General features: G+C 48.2%; 2 protein-coding genes across 3 annotated transcripts in view; one reads left to right on the top strand and one right to left on the bottom strand.

Annotated features, from left to right (window-relative positions):
- Positions 1-23,058, top strand: part of LOC124483458 (lectin L6-like) — a 504,761-nt gene that overhangs the window by 25,625 nt on the left and 456,078 nt on the right. The window lies entirely within an intron of this gene.
- On the bottom strand, positions 566-22,861 carry LOC124483442 (meiosis regulator and mRNA stability factor 1). Of its 2 annotated transcripts, none has more exons than XM_047043904.1 (27): positions 22,779-22,861; positions 22,098-22,305; positions 20,783-21,622; positions 20,210-20,363; positions 17,549-17,757; positions 16,800-16,917; positions 16,322-16,494; positions 15,383-15,883; positions 14,389-14,546; positions 13,820-13,978; positions 13,408-13,618; positions 12,970-13,148; positions 12,752-12,832; positions 12,203-12,442; positions 11,195-11,314; positions 10,352-10,533; positions 9,923-10,143; positions 8,106-8,248; positions 7,673-7,806; positions 6,938-7,140; positions 6,092-6,319; positions 5,437-5,673; positions 4,636-4,869; positions 3,078-3,138; positions 2,811-2,921; positions 2,293-2,472; positions 566-1,187 (listed from the first exon to the last, which is right to left on the bottom strand). In XM_047043904.1, exons 2-27 carry the CDS (start codon positions 22,245-22,247, stop codon positions 949-951), a joined length of 5,466 nt encoding a protein of 1,821 aa, XP_046899860.1. In that variant the 5' UTR covers positions 22,248-22,305; positions 22,779-22,861; the 3' UTR covers positions 566-948. The 2 variants fall into 2 exon arrangements, with proteins under 2 accessions (XP_046899860.1, XP_046899861.1); XM_047043905.1 differs by having other exon boundaries at positions 13,408-13,594.

Genomic DNA, 23,058 nt, shown 5'->3' with positions numbered 1-23,058 from the left:
CCCAAGAATGGGTGTCTTCGCGAGCGAACGGTCACAAAGGAGACTACGAAAGAATAGCTAGAACTCTAAAATGTAAACAAAGCTTTTTTCGAAACACTTTCTGATGGAAAATACTAAATGCCCAAGTAAACACTGAAAGGATGACATGGGCATGGGTTTTCAAAACAGTAATACCGGAAAATAGCTCCACGGTTGCCCTCAAAAGGCAAAAAAGCTCTACATCGGAGCAAAGTTTGCTTCTGGCTGTGTGGTTCATCGTCCCTGTGAAGAACGCTCCAGGTGACCCAAAAAAAATCAAGTGGTGAAAAGAGTAATTTTCATACAAGTCATTTTCGTACTTTCTGTCAGACATGGCTAAGGTCCAGAGCAAGCGTCTAGGAAAACAAACTGCTTTGATAAGCAGTTGTCCTCGTGTTGAGGGATATTACAGGCCTTCATTAAAGCAACTACAATTATTTGATAGGAAGTGAAAGGCTTTGTTGTAAAAAAAAAAAAAAGCACCCCTTATACACTTTGTAAAATATGTGTGCCGACAGTGCCAACTAACTTTTTTTTTTCCTTTTCATTTTTAGCATAGGACAGACTTTCAGATTTCATTGCTGCACGGTTTCAATGTCAATACATTATCTATCTACCTCATATCTTCTTCTTGTCCTACCTCTGAAACACATTACCCCACCTTCCCTCTTTCCCCTTTTAGAACATTTACTGACCTAACAGAAGCTTTGAAAAGTAAGATCTGCAGCCCAAAAAACTGCATCAGGGACATTAATGGCTTTTGAGGACACCGACTTTCAAATGATACATTGGCAACAGAAGAGGCACCAGGTATTGTGTTGCCTCGTCAGAAAAAGGGCATATAGGAAAAGCTCTCTGGGCCGTTTTCAACTCTTCTTTATAGAGTTGTGCATGTCAGCTGTGTGTGTGTGTAAGCTCGTGTTTGTGAGGTCAAGGGGCAACGCTGAAGGAGAAGTTGGCAGCCAGCCTCACTTTGTTGCGCGGAGCCCTCTTGCTAGGGCTGTCCACCGAGGTGTGGATGTGGGCCGGGGCCTTGGGGGGCTTGGGCGCTGCTGCTGCATCCTCGGGCTGGCCGCACACAGCAGGGGGGGGTTCAGGTTTGGGGGGCTGGTCACAGACTCTGGAGGGGGGATCCACCTCATCAGCACTTCCCTCAGGCCCATCGTCCTCTGGACGTCCACAAATCAAAATACAGAACGAGATTTAGACAAGGCGGTTGAGGCGAAAAATATGAAGAATTGTACAACCGTTGATATCTTTTTGGATTTCCATGAGTCAGCCTCAATTCAAACGAAAAATCCGACACACAGTTGACAGCAGAATACAAAACAGACAGATAAGAGTGGTTCTGCTGATGTCCCAAGGTCAGAGACAAGTGCGCTACAAAGGGAGCTAACCTCAGACGCACCGTGTGCCAGTAGGCTTTACCGCATGGGGCCCAGGTTGTATAACAGCCCGGGCCATTTCCTGCATTCCCTCCCCTACATTTTTCCACTCTTATCTACACAAGGGTCCCCAAACTACGGCCCACCAACACATTTGGAATACAAAAAATGTAAAAATACAGTAAGTCCGTGCTTATTGGGATCCAGGATCACAATGAGTCATTGAGAGACATGTTGCTCTTGTAGGTTAGTTATAACGAAGTTAACTTTTGAACTCGCTGTGAAATATTTTACTGTTGATTGTTCTTCTACAGGTACACTCTTGCACTTTTTGGGGTTTGTGTTGTTTTAATTTGTAACTTGTATAACTGCATGCTATTATGGGTCTTCCCATGGCACTTGTTTAGTTTTTCACAATGTATGCTTCATGTTTTGGCTGCTTGCAATATTCAGCGACCTATGCTCTTTTGTAAAGCTCTCTCTTGGAAGTCGCGTTGGATAATAAAAGCGTCTACTAAATGCATACATTTACTAAATGTAAATGTAAGTAAATGTTTAGATTTCAATAGCAATGAATATGAAAAAAGGTAATTACGATATTAATAATGCTCTTTTAATAGGCTATATATCCCTTGATATGTACGGATGTACGGTGCATAAGAAAATAATAAACGAATTTAGCATAATAAATGCATTTAAAATCATAATAACATCTCCGCAATAATAGTGGTAGTCACTCCGGCCCATGTCATTTTCTGTTACAGACCGACCCGGCCCAACATTAAAGAAAGGAAAATGTAACTGGCCCTCAAAGAAAAAGTTTAGGGACCCCTGCTCTCGACAGTCTACCATAATAAAACAAATGTACCCCAAAAAAAGGGGGTCTAACCTGAGGGTGGAGGGGTAGGAGGAGGGGGCGTCTGCTCCCCGAAGTGGATGAGGTCGGCCTGCCGGAGGAGGACGGGGTCGGGGCGGAGCTGGGGCGAGGGCAGGCAGGATGGCACGGGGCCACACAGCAGGTCGACCGGCGAGGCCAGACACAGGAGCTCCGCCTCACCCGCCATGCCAGCTGAGAGGAGGGAGGGTCGATGTTTATTTTTTATTTACAAATGATTGACGAATGTAACAAATGAAAGAATTGATGACGAGACAAAGCTAGCAGAAATTAAGTTGGCCAACAGTAGGGAAGACAAAAATGCTTATGTATTACACCAAATTTGGCATCAAAACACTTTTATAATTTTTAAAATAGTCCTTATATATGAACAGTTTTATTTATATATTTTTAACTATTTAAAATAACGAATAAAAAACAAACCTAGATATACTAAATATACAGCTAATGAGCATAATTTCAGACCATCCGCAGGAAGCTTTTCAAAACAAAGTAGGAGTAGGCTTGTTTACCTGGGCTGGGAGTGCCAGACTGGTGGTTGCTACAGGGGCTGTATCTCTGGCCCTCCTCCCCCTCCTCCTCCTCTTGCTGGGGGCTGGTGGAGGCTGTAGAGCTCACCCTCGCTGGGGAGGACAGATCAGGTCAGTTACCGTCATGTTACCTGTGTTAGTGGTGAGATGCCACACCTAGCGTCGTTGATTCCATTTGTGGTGTCAAAAAGTCACTCGATTATTATTTAAGTCACTTGATTACATTTTTTTGTCGTCTCCTTCCTTTACCTTTCATATCGTTCTTCAGAACGATAATCCTCTTGTGTCCATGTCCTTTGATCCAAACCACCTGTCATATGAAAATCAAACTTATTACCACACTTATTTGAACTCATTTTAACACGCAATGTCACAAAGTGCCACAAAGTTGCCCGCAGATCACCACCAAAAGTACTTGTCAACACTACATTAATTTATTTCGCTATAAAATTGATATGCAAATATACGTAGTAGGGGTGGAACGGTACATGTATTCGTACCGAACCATACAGTACGGGCGTCACGGTTCGGTGCATGAAATTACACGGAGAATACACGGTATAAAAATAAATAAAACTTGCGTGCAATTTAATTAATGTAATGCGGAACTACTGTTAGATACTCAAGTTCTTTAGAAACACCTAATCTGTAGATCCGCCTTAGCTCTGAAACTGATTGTCGCCGTCACTTGTGTAGCCAAACTGTGCCTGAGTGAGTCAGAGATAGCTAGCAGCAGCACTAAAGACGAATATGGCGAGTGGTGGCGACACACACGAGCTAGAGGACCCGCTGACTTCGGTCACTTAACGCTACTCTAGTACAGGCAAGAGTAGTGGATAGGACAAGGACTTAGTGAGGAGATATTCTATGTACTTAATAAATAAGAGATGCTGTGTTTTCAGTGTTATAACGCTTATTTAGTTTACAAGTTACATATGGAGTCTGGAGATTGTGGGATACTTACTGTTTACTACTTTACACACTTCATGCTGTTGCAGCTAGCTCAGGGGAGAGACTAAGTGATACAGCCTGAGACGTACACAAAAAAAAATTGGCTTTAAGTTCTCAGAACTCGTACCGAACCGTGATGTCTGAACCGCGGTATGAACCGAACCGTGAACCGTTCAGTGTACCGTTCCACCCCTAATACGTAGGGTGAATAATATATAAATAAAATACGTTTTAAAACTTTTTAAAAGGAAACTTTCCATTCAGTATCTTATTGGCATCCATTTTGGCATCTCGCACTCGCCATCCACTCAAAACGTAACGTTAGCTACTACTCTTTAGCCGGCTCGCAAGCCCAAACAAGTGTGTGCGGCGTGCCTGTTGTTTTGTAACCGGTGTAGCTAGATCCGGTGTGGTGTTTTTCTAACGTCAGTTGTTGTCGCAACAGCATGTGAAAAAAACCTTTTCTAGGCAAAAAAATTACGTTAATCGCGCAGTAAAAGAAATGATGCTGTTAAAATGTCTTTGCGTTAACGCGTTAAACTGATAGCACTATAAAATAATTTCATTTTCTTCCGTTTCATATTTTTGGAGAAGGAAGTTGCTTCTTATTGAACAGTGCTGTGTAGGGATGGTGCACAGCAAAGTAGCAGAATTTCATCATATTTCATCATGCTGTGGTCTCCCAACAGCATCTTTGGGATGGACCCATGTTGCGCATGGGGAAGTCTAGTCCCTGGACAATCTGGAGCCTTTCCTCATGCTCCTTACACCTTGCCTTGCCTCATCTCAACCCAAAATCAACTGCTAGTCCAGACCCGTGTCCTCCTTTCTTGGGGGTGATCCATGCTGTTCCTACCTGAGGTATGGCTCCAAGCAGCTCGTCAATGGTGGAGTAACCGTAGGCGCGGGGTTGCAGGTTGCGGCCCGTGAACTTGCCGTAGGCGCCGGGGAACTCGGTCAGGAAGATCTGGTGGTAGTGGTAGGTGTGGAGCATGGCTCGCACGCCGCGCGCAAACTGGTACAGCCGGGTCAGGCGCACCCTCTCGCCGCCTTGACGCCCTCCGTCCTCTCCCTCCTCCTCGTGGAACAGCTACCGGGGGTGAGGGGGGACATCAAACCAATGATGAACAGACGTCATGAAGCATTACACCGGACCGAACCTGCCAAAGATCCCATCTGGACCTAATCCGTCAAATTGGACATCCCATCCGTAAAGGTTATACGAGTAGTGCGACACTGACGCACTAGATATACAACCACCCCCATATGCTTATGCGTATACACTTACATTTACACATAGCCATTTAGCAGACGCTCTTATCCAGACTTACAGTAAGTACCTTCTGATTACTAGTCCGACTCCCTCACCGCTCAGCCATCTGACTCCCCATATATATGTATACAGTGCTGTGCAAAAGTCTTAAGTCATTCAAGATTTCACATGAATATTTTGGAACACAAAAAATACATTGTGTCTTCCATACGTCCGGCAGTTTAAAAGGCCAACGTTGAGAATTCCGTTCAGTCCTTTCATTCCATGATTTCATTCAAAGCATTTGTTGAAGCAGTTTTGCTTTACTCGCTCGACTTTTGCACAGTACCGTACCCACTTAGGTCCCTGTGAGGCACCATGCCCCTCCCCCTCCCCCTCCCTCACCTCCACCAGGTAGGGCAGGCTCTTCAGCAGCTCGCTGAGGGACAGGAAGCCATACTCGCAGGGGTTGAGGGCGGTGGCGTGGGCGCGCAGGTACAGGTCGCTCAGCTCGTCCACCGACACGGACGCGCACTCCCCCTCGCCCAGCGCCATGAGCAGGGCCAGTAGCTGGCAGGTGAGCGAGCGCAGCGACTTCCTGTTGATGAGCTGCACCTCGCGGCCACCCGCGCCGTCCACCACCTGACGGGAAGGAGGATGGAGGTCAGTGCGTTTCGAAAGTAATGGGGGAGTCTGGCCAAGACAAAGTTGACTACCAATTGGAAACAGACACATTCTAACATTTTCTAAAAACATATAGTATGCATGTACATATATACACACGTACATAATAACTACAGTTATGGTGAAGATATCACAATAAAAACTAGTTGGTCTCAGATTTGGTTCCAGCAGGGGGTGCTAAAGCTCGATTTATCAGGAAAACTTCAAAGACGAACAACATTGGAACGCTTTACAGTTGCACCCGACCCATCCAGTAGCGTCCCTGCTAGCGTCCCTGCTAGCGTCCCTGCTAGCGTCCCTGCAACGCTACCAACACACGGACGTTCCAAACCGTCAAATCACCTCGGGGGGGAAAAAAGATAACCCTGCCTTGTACCTTGACCACGTGGCCCAGCTTGGCGAGCAGCGCGGGCAGCGAGCCGACGTCGTAGTCCTGCAGGCGCAGGCCGTATCCGTACGTCTTGCTGTACTCGGCGAGCAGCTGGCTGGCCGGCAGGCCAGAGTCCGGCTGGGCACGCAGGAGCTTGACCAGCTGGGCCGCCAGGGCCTTGACCCGCTCCAGCTCCGTCAGGGTCAACAGCTTCTCCTCGCCACACTCCAACACCTTGGGTGTGGGTGTATGGGGGGTTTACAGAGGAAGGGAAGCAGGAAAGGAGTAGAGGGAAAGAAGGGATTGCAGGGTACAGGGAAGGGAGGGAAGCAGGGGTGGCGGGTGTCGACAGAGGGAGCAAGCGAGAGCGAAACACGAGAATAGGCAGACACGGGGACACAGGTGGAGATGGCATAATAGATTTAGCAGTGTGGAGCAAGAGAGCAGAAGAACAGAGCAGATACGAGTTTAGAGAAAAAGAGATGAAGACAGTGAGGAGAAAGAAGAGTTGAACATCCGTTACCACACCTCACACGGGAGAGAGAACAGGACAATGGAGATCTTGTAACACATCCCTCCCTACGCATGTTAACAACAAGGTGATTTTTATAGTAGATACATATTTATATAGTAGTGTGTGTGCGTGTGTGTAGATGTGTCACACATCGGCCGAGTAAGCAAGTCATTTCTGAATCCTCAAAAGCTTTTAACTGTCAAAACATCCTACGAACTCAAGACAAGGGAAAGCGAAACATCTTTGCTCTGTCAACACTTGACGGAGCGCATAACTACAGATGACAAACTAGACCACGACCTGACAGAAGGCAACACACACACCTCTCCCAAACTCACCGTGAGCACGTCGGGGATGGCCTCGAAGAGCTCCAGCAGCTTGCTGAAGCCGTAGTAGGTGAGCTTGCACTGGCGCCCAAAGTGGTGGTGGTAGGTGGGGATGAACTTGCTGAAGGGCATCCGACAGTGGGGCTGGTGCCTGAGCAGGTCCACCACCTCCTTCCCAAACTGCCTGGTCCTCTCCACCTCCTCGGCCGTGCGCTCTGGGGGAGGAGCGGAGGTCAGGATCGTCTTGGACGATGTGTACATACACACACAAACGTGTTATGTAAATGACATCCATCTGTGTCTATTCATCTAGATTGACGATGTAGCTCTGCAGTACATGTAAATATTGGTCAATTCAAATTAAGCATTTCAAATGCATGCTTGCATTGTACAAAATGATAACAGAAAATAGTGTAAAGTTTTGCTGATATCGAGTATTGGCATGTAGGAGGCGAAGGAGATTCTTTCATCAAAGCCAACCCCTTTCCATTTGCTGGTGGTTAGCTAGCCTAGGGAGCATCAAAACAGGGTTGGCTTGAAGGTATGAGGAACCCTAAACTAGATTAATGGTGTCTGGTAGGAGGTCAGAGCATAAAAAAAATCTTCATAGATAATAGAGGAAAGAAACAGAGACATTACATTTGTGAGTGGGCATATGGAACGAATAGGGGATATGAACCCCCGCCCCCCCGGTGGCAGCATATGGCAGCCCCTGGTTTGGGGGGGGGGTTTAGGGTTTGGGTTCACCTCTCTTGGGCACGGAGATGACCGTGTCGGAGTCCTGGTGGATGACGGTGACCGTGGTGTCTGGGATCTCAGCCAGCAAGTCCATCAGGTCACACATGCCGTAGTCGGTCACGTGCCAGTCCCTGGAGAAACACCTGGGGAGAGGGGCACGCGATTGGTCAGGTCGCAATTTATTTTTACTTTCTTTACCCAACGACGACTACATCCAGTGTTAAATGTGGACTGGATGTCTGTTAATGCACCACGTCAACACCCATAATTAGGATTCACAAAAACATAGAGTGGGGTCAATTTACATAAATAACCCTCTAAAACAACCATTCCTTCCAAACTATGACTTTTTTTACTACAGGTTAACAAAGTTTTTAAGCTTGGTCGGTAGATGAGTGCACATGACTGGCTGAGAGGGAGGGCTGGTTCCTGTGGTACTGACCAATGGTAGGCCTGCATGAAGTCCCTGATGACCACTTGCTTGCTGGCCTGGAACTTGAGGAGCTTGAGCAGGTCGTGGGTGAAGCGTTTGACTTGGGCGCGGTGGGTGAGGGTCAGCAGGCGCTTGGTGCCCATGCCCAGGATCTGCAACACAAACCAGGGTGAGGTGAGGCAGTGGCACACGGGGGAGGAATGTGCGCGGAGAGGAAAAACAACGTGCACACTGTAGAGGAAATTTTAGTCATATGTACAATAAATGTGCTTTAAGAGAAGTCTTAAGATAGATTTAAGAAGCTTTGCACAATGACTGTTGATTTAACTCCATTTGGTAGTGATACCATTTGGAGACATGAAGTCTGGGTGACTTGAAAGAGTTTTTACACCTGGGGGAAGAGACAGTTGGTCTAAGGACAATGAGGGTTCAGCTGTATTGTTCTTGTGACCTGGGGGAAGTTAGATAAATGGATCAAGCTGCTCTGACCCTTCCTGCTTCATAGGTGATGTTAATTAAATTCTTGTTTGAAGATGGTCACACAAAGGACAGTTGACCATTTGGCTGGTCAACTCCTGCTGCTTTATTATCTATTGGTTTGGGGAGATATGCCCCATCAAAGAACAGTGAAACAATTGCTAGGGAGATGTATTGTTTCAAACTGTCACCAAGTTGAGTGAGCCAATCACAGAGTTTGCTTCATTGATTGATTGACCTTTTAGAATGCCATTTGATCTGAAGTGTATATGAGGTTGTGATCTTTGGATGTTCGGGATCACTCTTGCGAACGATTTGTGGCTAGCACACCCTTCGTTGAGACTGATCACAAAGTACTTTGTTTAAATCATATGTAATTGTATAATCTAAATAAATTGTATTTTAAACCATATCCTTTGACTATTCAGATCTACACAGTGCCATTCGAATTCTTCCATAGCAACACTCAAGACACAGGGTTGAACATACGCACAAAAATACAATAAAGAAATGTATTAATTAATAAAAATCACCACGCGCACACACCGGCCCAATTACTTAGGCATTAACGGATGTCAGTTCGTTATGCTTCATCGAGCTAACACTTACATCTCCCCACATTGATAGCGTACACACTGATTGAGTGTCCTGGGAGACAAACGACTTTCTTTTGGGAGCGAGCGTTATTAACTCAAGTCTCATTACATGCATGGGCAGGTTTGAAGCAACATGCAAGACACTGATCCATTGACCATGATTAGGACTGCAACAACACGAGCGGTACAGCTCTTGAGCAGTTTCTTGAGCTGTGTTCATTTGGATACAGGGTGACTAAAGGTTATACTCACGTTTGAGATACTTTGTTTTGGTTTAATCTACTAGCTGTCAAATCGACGTGCCTTGATATCTGTTTGCATTAGTGCACACTGTCACCTCAATTAATCTATGTATTTTTTCAAAAGTTTTGTTGGATATTTCTATTACCCAGTACACAAAGATCCCCTTCCTACCTGTCTATAATAGGTCATATTCAAACACTTGAGAAAAAAAACTAAACAATACATCTTTAAGTAGGCTATTTTAGCCTAACATGATATGAGGGTTCCATGCAGCTATTGTTCTAGACCTTCACTCTAGAGTGGGTCTGATTTGTTTTTAAAAACAAGTTAAACACAGTTTATATTTGAGAGAGTGTGATAGTTAGTAAACATTACACCCAAGTTAGCCTTGACTGGGATTATTTGAATGTGTGAGAACGGTGGAGTGAGTGGGTGAGTAAACATTACAGAGTTAGCCATGACTGACTATGACTGACTATGACTGACTATGACTGACTATGACTGACTCACCTGCAGCACGTGGGGCACGGCCTCCAGCAGCTCCAGCAGCTTGGAGTAGCCGTAGTCGGAGACGCGGCACTGCTTGGCGAAGTGGTGGTGGTAGGCTGGGATGAACTTGCTGACGGGCATGACGCAGAAGGGACGACCCTTCATCAGGTCGATGACCTCACGGCTGAACTGGATCAGCTGGGGGTTCCCCACGGGGCTCTTGCAGCGCTGCACCCACAGGTCTGTGTGTGTGTGTGTGTGTGGAGGGTTATATATTGAAAGTGCTTGAAGGTTGCGTCTATAGGACTTTTATTGTGACATGCCATTATCAACTTGAGAAAAACATAACAAAACGAATATAGCTTTAATGCAGAACTGAGATGTTTCTCTGTAGCTTAACATGTAGTCGAGTAATAGATTGACCAGCAGAGCGACTGTGAGTTCACACACCTGCGTTGGGCACTGGCGGTTTGTTGTGGATCCACTTGATGATCTTGAAGCCGTTCTGGGCCGTTACTATGGTAATGCCAGGGACGCAGGTGATGAGGTGCTCCAGCGGGACCCCGCTCTCTAGCTGGCCCTCCTCAGCTAGATGCAGTGGGCTGAACTCTGATGCATAGCAGTCTGGGAAACTGAGTTTGGGAGGAGAGTAAGAAGTCACAGCCCGCCACTGAGTTATATTCATAGAGTTCATAATTAATCAATCAAATGATCATGCATCTATTGAAGTGTGTGCATCTTATAGCCTACTAATAACAAGGCTAACACAGGTTGTATGGCTAACATGGAGCTAACACACAGGGCCTATGTGCTAATAAGGAGCTAACACAGGGTCTATGTGCTATCAGGGATCCAAGACACAGGGTCTATGTGCTAACAGGGAGCTAACACACAGGGTCTATTTGATAACAGGGAGCTAACACACAGGGTATATGTGCTAACAGGGAGCTAACACACAGGGTCTATGTGCTAACAGGGAGCTAACACACAGGGTCTATGTGCTAACAGGGAGCTAACACACAGGGTCTATTTGATAACAGGGAGCTAACACACAGGGTATATGTGCTAACAGGGAGCTAACACACAGGGTCTATGTGCTAACAGGGAGCTAACACACAGGGTCTATGTGCTAACAGGGAGCTAACACACAGGGTCTATGTGCTAACAGAGAGCTAACACACAGGGTCTATGTGCTAACAGGGAGCTAACACACAGGGTCTATGTGCTAACAGGGAGCTAACACACAGGGTCTATGTGCTAACAGGGAGCTAACACACAGGGTCCATTTCCTACCTGAGCAGGGGCAGGGTTCCCTCGTGGGACTGCAGCAGGCTGTGGACCTGGGAGGACAGGGCCTTGATGGACACCACCACAAACGGGATCTGATAGGAGTCTGGATCAAAGTCGGCCTCACTGCAGGAGGGGGCAGGGGAGGAACGGACAGTTTAGGAAGAAAGCAAATGTATCAATCAAAACTAGGGGTAATTAGGTTTTTTGGAGGGGAAAGATCTAGCACAGGTGCCTCTCTGAACCCCATCACTGAGGAAATTATTATGGTGATTAAGTTCCTTATCCTTGTGTGCATGTGTTTTTCTCTTACCCGTGTGTGTGTGTGTGTGTGTGTGTGTCTATCTGAAAAGTTGAAGATGTAACCCTTTATCCTGCATAAAAAGATACTGTGTTCAACATTCCTTTTGTGCAGAGAGGAACTACTTTGAAGTTAACTCTAAGCTTACGTAAACATACTGGACCCTTATCTTGTTGACCTGGGGGAGGGGGAGCATTTGTTACTGACTGTGTTGCTAGACTACACGATGTTTGGGGTTTTGTTTGTTTAAAGGAGATAAGAGCTTTAACGACACCAGGACCTGAGATTCAGCTGCTGTTGTGTTTCAACCAGGGTTGATGTCGCACGCACATGCAAAGGAGACAGCCAATGAAGGGAGAGCCATGTGACAGCTGTATGTCTGTGTATGAACCAATGACTTTTGAGAGTACCACCATGGCCTCTGTCTCCTTGCTTCATATGCACAAAAAAAAGTAACAAACTTCCGGAACATAATTTAGATGTAAATTATGTTCTGTGTACTTCTATGTTATGCCAGGTGCTTGTCTTAGCATTGTCTTGTCCTAAGAATTTCAGTGCCCAGTCTAATCTTGTGTTGTTCTGTGTACCTGACAAATAAAATACTTGAACTTGGCTTCTTCACCGACTGACTGTGCAATACGTGGTCAAGATAAATATTTCCGACCGCGTCTTACCCCTGTATGCACAAGTGTGTGTGTGCGTGAGTCTCCTACCTGAAGCCGTCCTGGGTGTGGTGGTGCCGGCACACGGGCTCGTGGTACTCCAGCTCCTCGAACACCACGGGGCTGGCGCTGGAGGAGGAGCAGCCCTCCTGAGACTGGGACGAGCCCAGCGGGCTCTGCCTGGCCTGGCTGGACGGTAGGAGGCACACGAGCCTGGAGCCGCCTTGCTCCCGCACCGCCACCGTCTCTGACAGCCGGTACAGGTCGCTCACCGCCAGCTTGCGGCTGTATCTGGGGAGGGAGGGAGGGCAAGGGGGAGAAATGAAAAATGATTTACGGTGTCGAGTTTCACGCTGTGAAAGAATATCACTTTTTTTGTGAAGGCATTATTGGGTTATACTTCACGGACACCGGTGTGTTGCAAACCAAGGGCATGTTTGGCAGCGGGACCACTTGCTATTTATACTAATACATTGTCGTTTGGTGTTGTTTTTAAAAGTTTATTTTGTACTGCGGCCGTGTCATTTCCCATACGGAGATGAATAAACGAAGAAATAAATATCAAACACTATTTCGACTGTAGACGCCAGATGCACTCACTTCTTCTCATATATTTCGGTAAACTTGAACAAAGGCAGGCAGCAAGCCGGAGCGTCCTGGAGAATGGAGATGATCTCGGAGCTGAGGATTGGAGAGATGGATACCCAGATCCTGATCAACATTTCCACTAATACATGAGAGAACATTTTCACACACAAACCCCCTCTCCCCACACACACAAAGCTGACCACGTTCCCAAATCAAACGGCAGGGCGTACCTAAGCATGGCGAGCGACTTGTTGTTGCCCCCGGTGACGAGCAACACGTGGATGCGCTTGCCCCCTATCTTGTAGCGGTGCAGGCCGCTGACGGCGCAGATGGCCTGCTGCAGGGAGCCCATCTGGACCGTGGCCTTCAGCTGGTAGTCTGTGTGGGGGCTCAGCTCCACTCCCTTCACCTGGGGGGGGGGGGAGCGAGAGGGACACGGTCAAAAGCGAGAAGGAAAAAAGGGAGGAAGAGGGAAAGAGAAAGTGTCAAAGAAAAAAAATAAACAAGCGAGGTAGAGAGAACACGTGAGCGAGCGAGGTGAATAAGTAGGGTTAGATTCCCACAGCTGGAATTAATGCTGTAAATAAGAGAGGAAAGGAGAAAGAAAAACACAGCAGGATCAATCCCCCCCCCCCCCCCCCTCCAGGCCGCCAGGGCTTGTCTCTCACCATGCCGTGGCGCGAGAAGGTGTCTCGGAGGAGCTGCTGGAGCTCCTTGCGGGACATGCGGTAGTCCAGGTTGGCCACCTGCACGTCGGCGCCGTCCACAAAGGGCTGAGGGAGGCCGTCGGGGAGGGGGCTGCGGGGGGGTCCCAGCAGGGGGGAGGAGCGGCTGGACAGGCAGGGGGACGCGCTCCTGGAGCAGGGCGGGGGGGGAACCCTTTTATAAATTCACAGACTCACCAACCATCCTTTGACTTATTGAAGCATTCAAACGTGGGCGCTTATGCACCCCACAATTCACTCATGCCCTCATCCATTGATCCTCCCCACTCATGCCCTCATCCATTGATCCTCCCCACTCATGCCCTCATCCATTGATCCTCCCCACTCATGCCCTCATCCATCAGGTTGCCCTCACCTGGAGGACCAGGAGCCCTGAGACAGCAACAAGGGGCTGAAGGTCCGGTGGAGGCTCAGCTTGCTGAAGGCCGACGGCGTGCTGACCTGGAACTCTCCGGAGCCCCGGTCTGTGGCTCGATCGGCAGGGGAGTTGGCTCTGCTGCGTGGCGTGGAGCCCCTGGAGGGAGGCGGGAGCAGGATAGGATGTTTGTTGTTGAGGCGGTGAGGAGACAATCGACATGGTCTGACCATTGACAAAGTAGTTTGTATTTAATGAACAGTTTCATCACAGTCATCAACATTCTGCAGTTAATCTCTCTTTTACGAAGACATCCCGTACGGAATAGTAGTGGGTCCAACAGAACACCTGAATTAAGGACAGGATGGGCAGGATTTCCTCTAGAGGTTAACCAAGCTTCTAGAAACAACATCATTACAATCACTTTCATTATAATAACAAACAGATGCAAATTGGCTGCTAGCTAGCTCTGGTGCCACTACTTTTAACTGAATGCCATTCCTGCCAAAAACAATAACAAGAAAAAAGGTAAAGCTATGATTTGACCCTTGGCACGTCACCCTTCATACCTTCGGCGGTACATGGACTCTCCTACGAGGCTGGCCTTGGGGGGCAGGGAGGGGGGCTGGAGGGCGTCTCCGTTGCCGTGGGGGGAGGAGGAGCAACGGCCCTTCTCCGGGTGGAAGCCCGTCTTCAGCTTGGCTTGGTCCAGCCCAACGCTCGCCTCCTGCACCAATGGAGGGACAGAGGACCAACCACAACGGGTGTGTCATTAGGGGATGCAAACACAGGATTGGTCGGTATTCGTCTCTGAGGAACAGGACGCGGGTTTGATTGGTGGTGACGGAACATCACGTTCGAACGGGAATATGAAGTTGATGACAGGAAGCTGTTTTGGAGAGCCAGATCAACAATCATCCACGGTAGTGGTTGTAATAGTATAAATGTTATCGAAAAGGTAAATATGTTTGAATTATTTTTCACCTCAACCCTGCATGGTAAAGCAGTTTAGACTTTTGAATCTTCATAAATGTATTGCTGTTTAGTCTAGACAGCTCTTCTCCAAAGCTCTTCCTCCCACCAACTTAGCATGGACACAGAAAGGGGCAGGGCAGAGAGCAACACACAGCAGAGCAACAGAAACTTCCAGACTTGGAATGAACCTGCACAGGGTTAGAAGCTACACACACACACACAAACTAGGCAGCATTCGGGTGAGCTGAGGGAATGAGGATGCAGCGACACGGCGAGGGAATCTGGCATTAAGCAAGACATGGACCAGAGCGCTGGAGAACACCATGGACCCAATGCACAGAGTAGAAATGGACACGGACCACAGAGACGACGGGCTAAACACGGACACGCTGAAACTCTGAAGCAGGCGGGCCTGCCAGTCGTTAGTGTACACAGAGCATGGGGAGGAGGAGGAGGCAAGCAGGGGAGGTTAGCAGTTACATGCTAGAGAGCTAGTGCCGGTTAGCAGGCGGAGGGAGGGGGGGGGGGGGGTTAGGACAAAGGACTGGATGGAAAGGGGGGTAGGGGGCAGACAGTCCGGCTGCTGACCTGCAGGGACCTGGCAGGAGCTGGGGAGCCACTGGCAGGGGGGCCGCTACACCCCCTCCTGGGGCTGTAGGGTCTCTCGGGGACGGTGGCAGGGGCAAGGGGGAGCCGGGCCGTGCGGCGCGACCTCCTGGGCGACCTCGGCTTCTCCAGGGGCAGGAAGGAGAACGGAGAGGCCGTGGAGGGGGGATGAGGGACGGCCGAGGCCGGGGGCGGGGTGGCGACGGGGGGGACGTCGCCACCGCCGCCGCCGCCAGTGCCGAAGCCCGGGGGCCGTGGCGACAGGGCGAGGCTGATGCGGCGGCCGTACACGTCCTCGTTCTCCATGCGCTTGCGGGCGCGCTCCGCCGCGTCCTGGCTGCCGAAGCGGATGACGGCGGTGCCCGAGGACACGCCCAGCACCTTGCCGCCGCAGTTGTCGGACAGGCGGCGCAGCCGGGCGCTCACGCTCTTCCCGTCGCGGTTGGTGGGGAGATTGTACACATAGAGGAGGTTCAAACTGGGCTGGGGGAGGAAAGGGAGAAAGAGTGTGGGGGGGAGACAGACAACGGGGCCAGGGATTTGGGTTTTGGGATCAGTTCTTTTATGGTGCGTTTGGAAATGAAGGCAAACGCAGTCAGAAAGGCTGGTAACCGGTCTCCAGCTCAATGCGGAGACAAGGCCCAGGCCGAATATTTTGGAGGGCTGCAGGAGGTTGTGTTTAAATGCAAAGGGTTGAATATGCAAGCCTAGGGGAGGACCTTGGGACTGGTAAGGTCCAGTTTGCTCCCAAAAAATCCTCTTTGAGAAACGCACGCGTCTCTCTTCTAGACCAGCCTGAATTGCGGTTACAAAATGTCAATTTCTATAAAACAAACTAGCCACAGCGCCTTTGTCTGATGCGGCCTGCTACTTCCAGTCGGTGACGGGCCGTTCGTGTGCGTCCTCCTCCCCGGGGCCTACCTGGGATTTGACGACCATGCGCGGCGGCAGGTCGGCGGTGATGTCCTGGAAGGTGACGTGGCGGTGGGCGTGCTGCAGCAGGGCAGGCGACGCCTCGGTGTTGTGCACCAGGATCACCTGGAAGCCGTGGCGGTGGCGGAGGTCGCTCAGCTCGCTGGCGAAATTCACGTCGGCTGAGGGGCAATGGGGGGGGTTACAAAACTGCCATGGAAAATGTGATACGCTCAAAAAAGATGGAAAAATCTAATATGATATGGAATCGCCTGATAAGATATGTAGACCTTAAATATGATATGGAAAAATATAATATAATGTGAAAATATCTCATATGATACGGAAACATCTAACATGATAAAAAAAGCTCAGATGCTGGGGGAAATTGTTCCCACGGGCCATGTTTTAAAAATGACAAGGATAAACCAGAGGGCAACAACATTTAAATAATAGATCAATGACCATAGTAAAATCGAGCACTCACAGGAGACAAGGACAACAGTGGCAGGGGCCGCGTGAGTTTCGGCAAAGCGTCGGAGACTCTGACGCAGCTTGTCGTCCGCGGCGTTCTTGGCAGTGGCGTTGATGTGGGCAACCGTAACCTGCGAAAACAGAGGTTGATTGTCAGCAAGATGGAGGATAGACATTTACAGGTATTCACACAGGTGGCATAACCTCCCATCACACCTGACTATTGTCCTGTGGAAAAACATGCATGTATAAGAGTGCATGTCAACTAACAAGTTTTTTTCTGCCATGGGCACTTGGATATCTTAAGTGGCGTCACTATTGCAGAAGGCGAACACATCCTCGTTAGCAATGTCACTTTCTTCTACTAGTGCTTGGGAGTCAGATGGCTGATCGGTGAGGGAGTCGGGCTAGTAATCATCAAGGTTGCAGGATCGATTCTCCGCCGTGCCACCTGATGTTGTGTCCTTGGGCAAGGCACTTCACCCTACTTGCCTCGGGGGGAATGTCCCTGTACTTACTGTAAGTTGCTCTGGATAAGAGCGTCTGTTAAATGACTAAATGTGGATTACAGCTGAACTCGGACATCTTCTAATATCAACCAGTTAAAATAATTTGAAACAGGTGCGCAAGTCTGGGGTTGGAGGGAAAAATGAATGACAAAATCCACAGAATTATAGTTATACAGGAAAACTGTATAAGAGAACTCGGAGAGCACACACACACACACACGCTCCCAGCTTGTTTGGGTCCACACACACACACCTGGCAGTTGTTGAGCTCCTGGATGACCGCCTTGTTCTCCTTGCTGATGTCGCAGACGCACATGAACTCGGCCTCGCGGTGGCCCTGGAAGAAGCGGGCGCGCATGCGGTGCACCACCGCCGCCGCCGAGCGCCCCGTCGGCACGCAGCAGTTCTCGATGTCCCAGAACACCCCCACTGGGGGCACGTTCTCCGGACCATCGGGAGAACCTAGGGAAAAGGGGGGGGGGACACACGAAGACTTCCGTTAAGGCAACGGTGATCAAATGCCAACGTGCAGTTTGACGACTTGAAAATAACTCCAAATACATCTGCCCATCAACTTAAACTGTAAACATGTGCAATGGATAATTTCGTTTGAAAAAATATTTTGGCTGGATTATCCGTTTGCTTATTATGTCTCTTTGAACTTTCTGTTCTCATGTCATGAACTGGAAGGCCTCCTGTTCATTGCCTTGGCAAGTCAGGGAGACAGTGGTCACAGGTTGTGGACTGGGGGTTTATTGTTTTATGATAAGGAACACAGAGAGGATGATACTGCTTTATGATCTACAACTGCTCCAAGGAATGGACAGATGGTTGAACAGAAGCATAGCTATTAACCTAATAGTCGTATTGAAGAAGCATGTTGAAATAACTTATCAGAAGCCATCAGGCACAATGCCTTTAAGCCTGCACTGTTTCTGGTCTCATGTGGTTTCGTTAAAGAGATAGTTTAGATTAGAACTGTTGTGGTTAACCAATACTTATTCAAAGGACATTTAATTGCTCTGAGCCGATTGCCATTCGGATTTCCACAACACGTTACGATTTTGACAACTGCGCAATTTCGGGGATCAATAATGCACTTTTCTACACCACATTATCAAGTGGCTATACAGGTCCTTCTCAAAAAATTAGCATATTGTGATAAAGTTCATTATTTTCCATAATGTAATGATAAAAATTAAACTTTCATATATTTTAGATTCATTGCACACCAACTGAAATATTTCAGGTCTTTTATTGTTTTAATACTGATGATTTTGGCATACAGCTCATGAAAACCCCAAATTCCTATCTCAAAAAATTAGCATATCATGAAAAGGGTCTCTAAACGAGCTATTAACCTAATCATCTGAATCAACTAATTAACTCTAAACACCTGCAAAAGATTCCTGAGGCTTTTAAAAACTCCCAGCCTGTTTCATTACTCAAAACCGCAATCATGGGTAAGACTGCCGACCTGACTGCTGTCCAGAAGGCCATCATTGACACCCTCAAGCAAGAGGGTAAGACACAGAAATAAATTTCTGAACAAATAGGCTGTTCCCAGAGTGCTGTTTCAAGGCACCTCAGTGGGAAGTCTGTGGGAAGGAAAAAGTGTGGCAAAAAACGCTGCACAACGAGAAGAGGTGACCGGACCCTGAGGAAGATTGTGGAGAAGGACCAATTCCAGACCTTGGGGGACCTGCGGAAGCAGTGGACTGAGTCTGGAGTAGAAACATCCAGAGCCACCGTGCACAGGCGTGTGCAGGAAATGGGCTACAGGTGCCGCATTCCCCAGGTCAAGCCACTTTTGAACCAGAAACAGCGGCAGAAGCGCCTGACCTGGGCTACAGAGAAGCAGCACTGGACTGTTGCTCAGTGGTCCAAAGTACTTTTTTCGGATGAAAGCAAATGTTGCATATCATTCGGAAATCAAGGTGCCAGAGTCTGGAGGAAGACTGGGGAGAAGGAAATGCCAAAATGCCTGAAGTCCAGTGTCAAGTACCCACAGTCAGTGATGGTCTGGGGTGCCATGTCAGCTGCTGGTGTTGGTCCACTGTGTTTTATCAAGGGCAGGGTCAATGCAGCTAGCTATCAGGAGATTTTGGAGCACTTCATGCTTCCATCTGCTGAAAAGCTTTATGGAGATGAAGATTTCATTTTTTCAGCACGACCTGGCACCTGCTCACAGTGCCAAAACCACTGGTAAATGGTTTACTGACCATGGTATTACTGTGCTCAATTGGCCTGCCAACTCTCCTGACCTGAACCCCATAGAGAATCTGTGGGATATTGTGAAGAGAAAGTTGAGAGACGCAAGACCCAACACTCTGGCTGAGCTTAAGGCCGCTATCGAAGCATCCTGGGCCTCCATAACACCTCAGCAGTGCCACAGGCTGATTGCCTCCATGCCACGCCGCATTGAAGCAGTCATTTCTGCAAAAGGATTCCCGACCAAGTATTGAGTGCATAACTGAACATAATTATTTGAAGGTTGACTTTTTTTGTATTAAAAACACTTCTTTTATTGGTCGGATGAAATATGCTAATTTTTTGAGATTTCATTTGGGGTTTTCATGAGCTGTATGCCAAAATCATCAGTATTAAAACAATAAAAGACCTGAAATATTTCAGTTGGTGTGCAATGAATCTAAAATATATGAAAGTTTAATTTTTATCATTACATTATGGAAAATAATGAACTTTATCACAATATGCTAATTTTTTGAGAAGGACCTGTATTAGTGGCAATGTGAAGTGGCCCCATCTACGAAAATTGATTGATTGAGAGGAAAAGACTAAAACATGCTTAAAAGAGGCTTAACTTCCACATGAAAGCAATCAATACACACATTTTCACGGGCTGGTGGACAACAACCACTGACAAAACGCCACACATGCAAGTCCTACTGACCATACTTGGTGGCAGCCTTGCCCAGGCTGGTGCCCAAGAGCAGCAGGCCGTCGGAGGAGGTGCCGCAGCCGTTGCATATGGGGATGGGGGCAGACTGGGGCGGGGCCACGCCAGGCCACGCCTGGTCTGGCTCCGAAGCCACGCCCCTTACAGGCTGAAGGAAGGGTGGAGGGGAGGGGGCAGACAGGAGAGGGGTTAGAGGCCAAGGGTAACATTATGTCTAGGTGAGGATGTGCTCACTTTTGAAAGGACACCAGTACCTCAGGTGTCACTTACCGGTTTACTGTGTTAAACAGGTTGAATAAATAATTCATTCAAACATTAAATCCTTAGAAATGAGTTCTGTAATCGACCCAAGTACCATAACACTTAAAAAGCAGGCAGGGATGAGCAAAACGTTTTTCTACATGGTAACACATTCAAACAGCATCATCCATCTGGCTTTTAGACCAGCACATGCCACAGATTCTGTTCATCCTTCTGTGTGGATTAGAATCCCCCCCCCCCCACATACACTACAAACAAGATGCTTGAATCAACAGTGCCACAGTGAATGAAGAGAATACCACCAACCTTGGTCAAACATCCCTGGCAGTAGTGCGCCCCCTTCAGACAAACCGTGCGTTCTACACTGAGGTGCATAGGGTTAGAGCAAAGGTGCGACGAGGCGGGTGAGTGGTGGTCACACTGGCCTGCGCCGGCTCTCTGGCTCCCCCTAGCTGCCGGGCTGTAGCCACTACTACAGGGGTAGTAGCTGGAAGAGGCCAGGCAGGAACTGTGTAGGGGGGCCACGAGAGGGGCAGAGGGGGGAGGCAGGAGGCTGGCCTGGCTGTAAGGTACAGGGGTGGAAGGGTAGGGGTGGAGGGGGCGGAGGAGCCCGGCTGTGCAGCAGGGGAGGTGAGTGTAGGGGTGCGAGGGGAGGGGTTGGGAGGTGGCCACAGAGGGCAGGTTGAGCTTGTAGCTCCCAGAGCCGCGCAGCGCATTTAGGGCATCACCTCCGCCGCCGCCTCCACGACTGGGGAAGTGGAGGGCTGACGTCATGGCACTAGCCCCAGTCATGCTGCTACTAATGCTGGGGGGTTCCTGAGTGCAGGGGGGCATATACAGCGAGACACCGCTAGCACCGACACAACTGCCACCACCAGTGACAAGCCCGTATCCACCAGTAGTGCTATAGTGCTGGAGGCTCCCCTCACAGTGAGTGCACGCGCTTACTTTGGGACTAGCCCCCTGTTGTTGCTGCTGCTGTTGGAGGGAGTCTTGCTGTTGGGGAGGTACAGGGGGAGGAATCAGACAGGGAGGGGGCAGAGGAAGTTGGGCCAGGGGGAAGGGCTTGGAGGAGGAGGTGTGGTGAGGAGGAGGGGGGACATCTTTCAGCTCCAACACAGGCTTTCTGGTGTCCATGTATTCCTTCTGAAGACAAAGAAGCAATAAATCAATCGACGTCACATCTGAAGGAAGCTTGCAAAAGAGGCTTGGTAAAAAAAGGTAATTTCTTTTTTCACAGATAGTGGGGTCTCTACAACTGGACAGTTAAGATAACTCAGGGTACAATCTAATAAGGGCCAAAAAAAGGTTTTTGTAGGTTTGGGTACGTCCTGATAGACCGTTGAGAGGATTTACAGTGTCATTTGGGGAAAGGTTATTCCTAAAATAAAGACATAACAGCTAGTCTTACGGTGTGACCACACACCACCCCCTCTAAGGTTGTCAGTGTTACGCGAACATGATATAGCCTACATTTTAGATAAAATATGACACAATGTAATGAACTTCACCCTTTTGCTGGTGGTCAGTCATCTAAAGGCTATATGTAATTTACGATAGGACTGGTGTTTTTCTGATGGGTATTTCTACTGAAGATTGTTATCCTTATGCAAAGGCCTACCTGTTTGTCTGAGTAAGGGGTGTTTTTGTCGTAGGTCGAAAAGCAGTCGGTGAGGTTCCACAGCCGAGAGGAGGTCTCCGTCTCGGGCTGGCTGAGCCATGGGAAGGGTCTAGAACTGCATATAGGTCTCTCCTTTCCCAGTCCGTCCATCGTTGAACCTTACGGGGACTTTCACCATTCTTTCATCATTCTTCTCTGTCATTCTTCCCTGCAACACACAACGGCAGACCTCCTTTGTTTTTATGTATTCAGGCGGCACGTTCTACTGTACTGTGCCTTTAACTGAATTTGTGTGGCAATGGTGACACTATGGCCGAAGCCTACTTTGCTATGTGAGCAGAAACCGTACTTTGAGCGCGTTTTAGTTGTGACATAACTAAGCAATACAGAACCAAGCAAAACATTGCGATTAGTTACTGGAAACGAGCAGCTAAAAAGAAACCATAGCTAGTCTGAAAAAAAATGTTGATCGCTAACCTAGCTTCCTATTTCGCTGCTAACTTGCTAGTGCCAATACTAGTACTGGAGAGCTGTCCGCTTGTGGCGTTACTAGATGTTACGTTAAATGACTATATTTATATACTAGGCTGTATCATAATAAGTATTAGCTGAGGCCACATCAAATTAGCTAGCTTAGTTAGTGTAGACTAGCAAGGCCTTGTTTGCGTAACAGTGTCTTACCTGCGGCGCTACCTGTCCTCCTCTCTTCACAATTCCCCCCTCAGACTGTTTACCCCTTTCTGACGCCTCTCAAACCGGAGCCCCTTTGTAACCTACATTTGCCATAAACGACATTGCAACTGTCGTAAACCTAAGCAGCCTACCCACACGACAGATGTACAACCTGTCCTCCAGTTAGGTTGAATGTGTTTACGGGGAGTTATTTAGATGTATTTCATTTAAGTTATTTATTAATGTGTGTTTGCATAAGAGAGTGGGGTCATGTAAGCAGAATGCATCA

The sequence above is a fragment of the Hypomesus transpacificus genome, chromosome 21, assembly GCF_021917145.1.
Source record: "Hypomesus transpacificus isolate Combined female chromosome 21, fHypTra1, whole genome shotgun sequence".
In the NCBI taxonomy this organism is placed as follows: Eukaryota; Metazoa; Chordata; class Actinopteri; order Osmeriformes; family Osmeridae; genus Hypomesus; species Hypomesus transpacificus.
This window is presented reverse-complemented; position numbering and strand designations above follow the sequence as displayed.

Bases quoted from the DNA above. Each gene is read 5' to 3' on its own strand.
- LOC124483442 (XM_047043904.1), bottom strand. From the start codon at position 22,247: ATGGACGGACTGGGAAAGGAGAGACCTATATGCAGTTCTAGACCCTTC. The intron at 20,364-20,782 runs GTTGGTGGTATT...CCCTTCCTTCAG, and splicing joins GCCAGGGATGTTTGACCAAG to CCTGTAAGGGGCGTGGCTTC. The intron at 12,833-12,969 runs GTACGCCCTGCC...TCCAATCCTCAG, and splicing joins AAGTCGCTCGCCATGCTTAG to CTCCGAGATCATCTCCATTC.